General features: G+C 36.6%; 1 protein-coding gene across 1 annotated transcript; it reads left to right on the top strand.

The window, feature by feature from the left end:
- The first annotated feature begins 7,216 nt into the window (after window positions 1-7,216).
- On the top strand, window positions 7,217-9,925 carry LOC147849923 (uncharacterized). The gene has a single exon (XM_087337091.1). The coding sequence runs from the start codon at window positions 7,278-7,280 to the stop codon at window positions 9,792-9,794; it is 2,517 nt and encodes an 838-aa protein (XP_087193217.1). The 5' UTR covers window positions 7,217-7,277; the 3' UTR covers window positions 9,795-9,925.

Genomic DNA, 9,925 nt, shown 5'->3' with positions numbered 1-9,925 from the left:
AAAATAGTTCTAAAATTTAGTACTGGAAAGGAACCTCCAATGGTGGAGGGAGCGTTGAATCTGTGTGATATGCCGCCTCGATTTGGTGGAAGGAGCCTTGAATTTGTGTGATATTCCGCCTCGATTTGGTGGAAGGAACCTCCAATGGTGGAGGGAGCGTTAAATCTGTGTGATATGTCACCTCGATTTGGTGGAATGAACCTCCAATGGTGGAGGGAGCCTTGAATTTGTGTGATATGCCGCCTTGATTTGGTGGAAGGAACATCCAATGGTGGAGGGAACCTTGAATCTATGTGATATGCCGCCTCGATTCGGTGGAAGATAAACTACAATCGGTGGAAGAAGCAAGAAAATTGTTCTCGAAGAAGTCACTATTGGCTGTTATAAGAGGCCTCAGAACAGTCTCTCATCCTCAACTCAAACCCTAAAACAAAAACCCTAACAAAACAAGAAATCCTCAACCCAAAACCAGAAACCTGACATGGATGTCTGAGATATGCTCCCTAAACCCTAACAAACATCTTACATTGGAGGAAAACCAGAAACCTGACATGGATGTCTGAGATGAAGAGCTCAGAGGGATAGAGGAAGAGGAGTAAGAGGAGTTGGTTTGAGGGGAAGCGCCAAAAACGACGTGAGGGGAAAATAGTCCTCAAAATGGAAAGAACATCTCCTCACGTGTTCCCCCCACTCCTTGTCTTAAATGACACTTGTACTACACTCACCCCACTCCCCAAAATCGATTTTTTTTTCTTTGATTTTTTTTCTCAATTATTTAGTACTAACAGTATCAAAAGGACTGACATTTTTTGTGGCCAAAAACAGTATTTTTCTGGTACACCGTAGCGTGCTTCCACCCTGTAGCTTATTCTCCTTATGTTGTTTTGACTCTAAGATATACCTACCTAGTCTCTTTATATCCAGGGTATCTAATAGTTTGGAGAGGGTGGGAGAGGGTCCTAATATGTCTTGGTATTCCGCCTTTATCTCGACATAGGTTGGACACTTACACGTGAGAGACAGACAGACAGACAGACAGATTCTATTATCATCTTTGGAGGTCAAATATGAACTATCGGACTAAAATATTATATTTCATGTATTCACGTGAAAGTGAGTAGCAACGCTCGATGCTCAAGAAATTTACCAATGAATGTTGTAATCGAGAGTGCAATTTGGGATTGTGAGAGAAATTTGTGCAAGGATTGGATTTTATTAAAAATGTGTAGGAAACATAGTCAAATGTGATCAAAGGCAAATCATTGTATCAAAATGTGATACTCTGACTCCCAAACTTGTTCTGCTAATGTGCATAGTCGACCACACTCATCTCTTGTGCCCAAATGCTTTGTCTTACATTGCAATGTGTGTGAGCTTAGTCACATGGAAGCAATGGTTCAGATGTCAAACAACAGGATTTGGCATGTATCGATATTTATAGTTTCCCCGTTCCACGAAGAATATCGTTTTGTAGTTAGGTGCAATATATGTAGCATAATGTGTAAAGTGTGAGCCTCCATAATTTTCCAATGTCATGATACATTAACATTGCAAAACGCCTCATTTATAGAGGAATCTAGTGAAGCAAGTGTGTAACATCTTATCTTCCAAACCATTTTTCCATATCTTGTTTCCAACTGAAAACTAACTTTTGCTTTTGTGCACCTTTTACATATTTTTTCTTGCTTCCCATGCGATTCGAGGAAGTCGATGTGAGAGTTCTTTTTGAACCTTACGCATGTATTCGACAACCCGTCACATGCCCATGATCTCAATGGGAAGCAATCCCATCTCAATAAGTAGGAGGGTGTATGGCGTTTCTTTCTTGACTTTGAGAAACTTTGGAAGGAAATGCTTTTGGACATTTTCAAACCCTTTCTAAGTAGATTTAGGGATGCTACCATGCCATACTTCCACCCCATAGAGAAGCATCCGTGTCACCAAAGTGTCAAAAAGGTATTTTTAAAGGACGTATGATTGCATGTGTTCTCAAATGTATAATATGCTATCTTTCCGTCCTTTAAGTAGAAAGCAGTAATCTACGATTTGAAGGAACTTAAGATCAAGATATTTCAAGCTTTCCACACATTCAAGTTGCTCATTATTGTACATAATGCATGGTTTATATCCATCAATTGGCTAAACAATCATTAGTTCAATCCATAATACTTTATACCCATCATGTATTCCCCACTTTTTCTTCAATTGCATGTCATGTATCATACGACAAGGGCTTAACAATCATTAGTTTGAATCATAATACTTTATACCCATATCATGTTGTTCCCTCTTCTTCTTTTCTCTATATAGTCCATGACTAGTGCTCTCTACTACATCCTTGGAAGTGGCTAATAAAACTAGAAAATTATTGTTGAACTTGAGCTTAAAGGCTGTGACATGCATTTACAATTGGAAGAAGCTCATATGCTTGAACTTTCTATCTGAAAGGTTTTATGTTGCCCTAGGCATCTCATGTCCTATCAATTATGATACTAGTTTGCTAATTAAGGTAAAGTTACTACTACCATTGTCAAGGAGAGGTACCAATACTACTTCATCTTGTTCCCTTGGTGTTAGGGAAACAGACATTTTTATGGGCTAGATGGCCCTATGTTTTGCATGTTTGACCTTTGGGTGCTAGTAGACTACGTGTTTAGGCTCTATACTTGGGATTGTTCAAGGTTTGAATTTTATCACTAACCTCTAGTTTCTTTTACCTTCAAGAAGTGGGTTAGGGTAGAGCTTAAACATCTTGTTTCAAGGAGCTTTTCCTTTTTGACATTTTGGAATCACAGTGATACATGTCATACTTTGAGTGTATGGTCTACTTGGAGCATGTGCTTCGACTTTGTAGTCCAACTAATAATGGCATAAAGGGTATAATGTGACTATAATGTCGTGAAATCCATATAAAGGGATTTTAGTTTTTTATTTGCTACAAGTTGTTAATTTTCGAGCCATGAGCATGTTGTTAATTTTAACCAAAAGTGAGTAATTGAAAACATCTATTAACAATTACATAAATGGTAAAATGTCTCTATAATGTTGTGAAGTCCATTTCATTCAGTCATCCATGCTAGTGTTCCAAATTGAATTCAACAAAGTTAAGAAATGAATATTTCTCGATGAAAAGAAGGTGATGTTTTAAAATGGGTGAAATCGATGATTTAAATGGATTCGTAGGCTAATAATATGTGAAATGGAATAATTGAATGCGATCTACATCATCTTACATTGTATTAGTAAGTTTCAAGGCTTTGCTAAAAAGTGTGGGACAAGAATAATCCATTCATTAACGACAAAAAAAAACATGCAATTACACCTAGTTGTAGTTACTTATGTTTAATCATAAATCGTTGGTGCTTGAAGAGCCTCCATAAGGCTTTGCTAAAAAGTGTGGGACAAGAATAATCCATTCATTAACGACAAAAAAAAACATGCAATTACACCTAGTTGTAGTTACTTATGTTTTTGCATTCATGTAACTAAGAGTTGAGAGAGTTTTGGAATGTGCATGAGAATATGAACAATAACTAACCCCATAATTTTATAAAGTGACAAATCTAGAGAATGATAATAATGGCATGACTTCAACCATTGATGCTCCAAACTCGCAATAGTAGATAGGGCATTGAAACTTGTTGCATAACTATTTGTAATCACCTATAAAAAAATATGTATATAAGTCAAATAAGTTTGGATGAATCGTAGAAAAATTAGTGGAAGATGTGACAAAAGCAATAAAAGATTCCAAATGACATATTGCATGAGGGATTATTGGCAATAAAAACCTCCATAAAGATATTACCCTACCCACATGCAAATTCGTGTCATACTTAAAACCCCACCCTATCTTGAGTCAGTGGGCATCCACATCAGATGGAACTATCGCATCCCTACAAGTATTTGTATATAACACTTTCATCTGTAAAAAAATTTAACTAATGGAAGGAGTTTATTTTGACAAAAAAACCCCATACTTCCCATTTGATATTCGATAACAATGTTTCAAATGCATGACTATCAATCTTCATGTTACATTGATAAAATGACATAAGCAGTATGTCGAAACATCTCATATTTTCACGAGCAACCTTTTCTACCTTATACCCCACAAATTTCTTTCTTTTTTTACATAGCGCGACAATTCTATATCTTAAGCAAAGGAACACTTAACATGGAAGAACCTTCACATTTTTATTATTATTAGTGGTTTACGTAGAGATGAGTGTAAAAGCATAGAGAGATATGAGAGAGTCTCAAGTGAGTGTGTCCTTTCCTCCCAACATTTGTTAAGTGGTGTGCCATAGAAGACCTTTTTGAATGTTCAGAGTGGTAAAAGGCAAAAGATTTCAACTCATATGTGAAACTTTAATTTGATTATATCTAAGGATATGAGACATAACTTACAAATCAAAACTTAAACGTTTGCTATTTCTTGTTCACCAAATGTTACTCATGAGATCATTATTCACACAAACGGATTTCATGATTGGTCATAATGTATTTTTTCATTCATGAATTTATCATTTCCAAGAATTTTCAACATCATGGATATCTTTTGAATAGTGGTGTCATTTCATACGTGATGGTTTTGGTTCACGATACTCTAAAAGTTGGGGACACATAAATTCAAGGAGTTCAATTGTTAACTAGCAACAAGTTATTATATGCATAACATGATATATTGGTGCAATGTCACTTATGCATTATGAATAATTTTATAAGATATAAAGTGGAAAAAACAATCCATTTGAGTCGGCCCTTCAATCAGCATAGAAAGAAAGAAGCCACCTTATTTACATAAAAAACAAAAGTAATTCTCATATTGAAGCATAAGATTTACAATAACTTGTTGATCTATAATTCTATTAAAGAGGCATAAATGTTTCTTATGCTCAACAATAAGCTTTGTAAAAACGTTTTCAAAGAGATTGTGCTAATGCTTCGATAGTGCATTTCTTTAAGCATTATTATTAAATGTTCCTATATTGAGGATAAAATAATTCCAAATATTTACAAACCATTGGATAAGGTAAATATTTGATTTCTTTGTTAGAATGACATGTATATTCAAGGATACATTCCGACAAAATCGTTGCACATTAATAGTGATTCAAGGTTTGGGAAACACATCATTTGATGGGAATAGTCATTAATCACATCATTGATGAGTATGTTTCTTCACTCCATATAAATGGGATTCACATAATATCACAATTAGTTCATTCATTGTAATCAAGATCTCATTAGACAAAGGAATGGGCATAATGGTATCTATGCTTTGTAAATTGAAATGGTATTGCGTTCTCAATTACTGAAAACATGATATTCTTGTGTATTAGTTTGAAAACGAAAGCAAAATCGTTAGAGAATTTTTAAATGTTTGCTATGATGTCTTTTATAAAATCATGGATAGAAATTATATCATATGCAATGTGAAAAGAGAATGAAGGTGTCATGATCTTCTCCTTTCATTTGTCATTGTTTATGTTTTTGCATCCACAAATTGTACAATAGCCAAAAATGAGCAAAGCACGAAGGCCCCATGTTGATGTGCCTTTTTGTCATTGTTCCAAGATAAAGAGTTCTACAAATTTGTCAGACCTTCCAGACCATAGTCTTTTTTTTTGCAAGTTCTTATAAGGGAAAGCATTGTATCATTACTGTATATGTTATAAAGGTAGCGTGTGCACTAGAAAAAGGAGAAAGATCCAACTTCTAGCATGGAGAACAAGTAGAACACATGTAAAAAAGCATTGAAATAATATTGGAGAACATTTCTTTACGAGGTTTACAAGACATATATGATTTGTTTATTTCGATAGATTCTTAGTGACATGACATGAAAATGTTTTTTCATTAGAAACCGTTGACAAATGAATAACGTGTAAAGACAAAAGAAATCGTCGACCTCTGAGGGCACATAGAAGAAAATAGCATAAGATAAATTAATATACCTTGAAATAAGATTTGTGGAGGAAATTTGGGTGGTCCTGACCATGCCATTGCTACAAATGCGTTGGAAAAAGGACAAACTTGACCATTTTAATAAGGCCCACTTGAAACTTGTTGCATACTAATGACTTTATCATTCTAATTGCATACAACTATAACTCATTTGCATCTCAATGGAAGGATTGATAGATATGACAATTGATAAACCATCCTCACAAAACTCATTCAAACTTTGTAGAGTGCAAGTAGTCAATGTAAAGGGTCACAACAAGACAATTTACATCTATTCTATGCCTCTTATTAAAACGTTCAACTACATCAAGTTGTTTTCAGCAAAACCAAACGGATAACTATTATTTCAGCTTGAAGAATAGGCTTAACAATAAGTTTTTGGGAAAAAAAAAGTTTCTTAGCTATGATATGCCAAATAGTGGACTACATCTTTAGGCTTAGGAGTGTAGATTTTATAGAGTTGGGGGACTACTATAGTTGAGAAAAGGAAAATGAGGGTATCAAATGCATGGATGATATGAAACCTATCCCCTCATAGCGACATCTTATGTTTGAATACACAAGTATGGAAATTTATGATTATTTTAGGCACTTAAGGCATTTTAGGTTTGTAGAACATTGTTGATAAGTTTCCACCTATCTATAACTAGTAAGTTTGGCTTTTAAGAGAAAGCTTTAACTCATCATAACATCACGAATCAAAGCAATGCTTTCAATATTTTGGTTCTTGTCCCAAGATATACATCATGTCATTCCTTCGGTTTTTGTCTTAGTATGTGGACATTTTCACAAGTCATGGTTATGCGTCGTGACATGTCTGTATTGGTATTCGCTGATAGGAGAAAGAGAGTGTGTCAACTCATTCCCAATGCCAACATAGAATGAGAGTGCACTATTCATGTAGTCCCCCCAATTCACGAGGGTTGTGGAGGGCACTCCTAATGGAGCAAGCAAGCACCATTCAAATATACGAGTAGTGGATCATCCACACACATATTGTTGTGTAGGACCTTGGTATTAGGGGTTAAAGAGGAGAGGTGTGCACAAAAGATGTACATATGAAGCACATGTATGGTATGCATAGTACGTATGTATGAATGCACTTTCCTATGTGTGTATGTATGTATGTGTGTGTGTGTGTATGTATGTATGTATGTATGTATGTGTGTGTGTGTGTGTATGTATGTATGTATGTATGTATGTATGTATGTATGTATGTATTTGTACTAATGTAGCTTTAGCCTTTATCCAAAAGAGGAGAAGAAGGAAGAAGAAGAAGAAGGAAGAAGAAGAAGAAGAAGAAGAAGATGGGTTTCTTCTCTCCATTAGCGTTCATAAGATCATTTATTCTGAAATTCAATTCATGCACAAAGCTAAGAGGAAGAAGCAGGAGCAGCAGCAGAAGAAGAAGAAGAAGAAGAAGAAGAACGAGAAGAGATCATATTATAGACCCATTACTGAGCTTCAATGGAGAAATTGGAAACTCTAATGCAATAACCTCCTACATCATCACTAACCCTCATTCTATCCCATGTGAGGAAGAGGAGTTCCATAGCTTCACAACCCTGTATCCAGCCTATCTCCACACTCGGCTAATCGACGAGCTCCGACAAGAGGAATTCAACACAAGATCTAATGAAGAAGAAGAAGAAGAAGAAGTAAGTGGGCAATTTCATAGTGATGATGCTCTGGGAGGCCAATCCTGCAACAACAAAAGCAGTGGCAATAATGTATGCTTGGATTATAGTGGGTTTGGCCTCTTCACTCACCTGCAACAAGAGCTGGATTCCACCTCCTCTTCATTTTTGCTTTCACACTGGGACTCGGTCGCCGGAGCCCAATGTCCGACTAACCTCCGTGACGCCCTGACCCGAATGAATCTCAACACCGACCCTGCGGAAGGAACCGTCGAGACCGACATACGGATGCGTGTCTTCCGGTTCCTTAATATCCACGAGAGCGAATACAGTATGGTGTTCGCACCTCGCAAAACCTCGTGTTTCGAGTTAATAGGAGAGTCGTACCCGTTTGACGTCGAGCACACTTGTCTGTTCACAATGTTTGATTACGAGAGCGCGTCTGTAGGTGTCCTAGAGGAGATTGCAATAAGGAAAGGAGTGTCCAAGACACTCCATGCAACGTTCTCTTTCCCGTCCTTCATGCTTTGCTCGCCACACACTGAATCCATACTATCAGAAGAGAAAGGGTTGTTCGTTTTCCCGGTTCAATCTCAAGCCTCGGGTTCCAAGTATTCATACCAATGGATGTCATTCGCGCAAGAGAATGGTTGGCACGTGCTCTTAGATGCCTCGGCTCTTGGCCCCAAGGATATGGATGCCCTTGGGATTTCTCTTTTCACACCTGACTTCATCGTCACGTCCTTTTATAAATCGTTTGGCTCAGATCCGACTGGGTTTTGTTGCCTCTTTGTCAAGAACTCATCCATAGGTATATTATCTACTAATTGTTCTTCTTCATCTAGGGGCAAAAATAATTGGGATAATAATATTGTAAGGCTTGTTGCACCCCTCAATAACATTATGAATGATGATGATATGTCTGATGCTATTATGGAAAAAGAGAATCTTGTTCATCATCCAATTCAAATGAGGCCGGCCGAAGTAGTAGCGACGTTCTCGGGACGGATCTGTCAAACACGAGAAAATGAATATCCTTCGGAGGATGAATGTACCATAAGGGTGATGCATCTCTCCCCATCCCAAGATGGACAACTTATTTCCCAAGACCTCAATGAGTGCAACGTACCTCTCGGAAATAGTGGGAATCGAACAAAGGATATCAATGCAACTGAATTGGTGCACAATTTATACAAAGATAGTGTTGAGGGTAGTGATAATCAATTATATGATTATCATAATTTGCAGTCCACACATTTATCAACATTTGAACTTGGTGAGACATCTTCGAAAGAGAGTGTATTGACTGATATGGAGTCTTCGAGGCATGAGTTAGATTTGATGCCTATTCATAATCCTCGAAAGAGAATCCATGAGAGGACCACACTTATGGCATCTCGTAGTCATGAATACAAGAATGACATTCGTAATTATGGAAGGTCGTTGAATAATGTAACTTTGGGAGGGTTGGACGCCTTCTCTCAACCTCTATTTAAAAGGAATGCATCGTTTACTCACAATCGGAGTGAGGGTTCATCATCAAACTATGATGATGAATTAGATTTCTCATCATCTTTATATGATGAAGATGAATCATACAACGAGGAAGAGCAAAGTCATGTATTGGACGATGTATCTGAGGTTTATAGGAAGGAACCAAAAATATATTGTAGAGGACTTAACCATGCAGATGCACTTGGTTTGAATAGAATCAATGATAGGATGATGTTTTTGATCAATTGGCTTGTAAATTCAATGCTCAAGCTTCAACATCTTGTATCAAGTAAGTCCTACAAACCATTGGTAAAAATATATGGTCCAAAGTTGAAATATGATAGAGGTGCTTCTATTGCATTCAATTTATTTGATCAATGTGAAACTTTAATAGCACCAGGGCTAGTGCAGAAGTTGGCTAAGACACATAATATTTCAATTGGAACTAGAATGCTTACTCACATTGATGAGGCATCTTGGTTAGAGTTAGAAGGTCATCTTGAACGGAAATTGAGCATTAGTGAATCAATGTATAATAAAACCTCACCCAAGCTTAGAGTGGTTACGTCAACTGTAGGTTTATTTACTACTTTTGCAGATGTATACAAACTTTGGACATTTGTGGCTAAGTTTTTGAATCCAGAGTTTTGTAAACAATGTGAGTGTGAAACAGAGGACATCGATATAAAATGAAATGCTCTTTGAGAGTTACATGTATAAAATGTATCTTTAAGTATAGTGCAAGCTATGCACACTCTTTTAGAATGATTAATCATCTAGTACTTTACCATATTTTTTACAAGAATTCCACATTTCATCAATGA

The sequence above is a fragment of the Azolla caroliniana genome, unplaced genomic scaffold, assembly GCF_043228905.1.
Source record: "Azolla caroliniana isolate FFs.n. ecotype wild unplaced genomic scaffold, voAzoCaro1.0.p SCAF_22, whole genome shotgun sequence".
In the NCBI taxonomy this organism is placed as follows: domain Eukaryota; kingdom Viridiplantae; phylum Streptophyta; class Polypodiopsida; order Salviniales; family Salviniaceae; genus Azolla; species Azolla caroliniana.
This window is presented reverse-complemented; position numbering and strand designations above follow the sequence as displayed.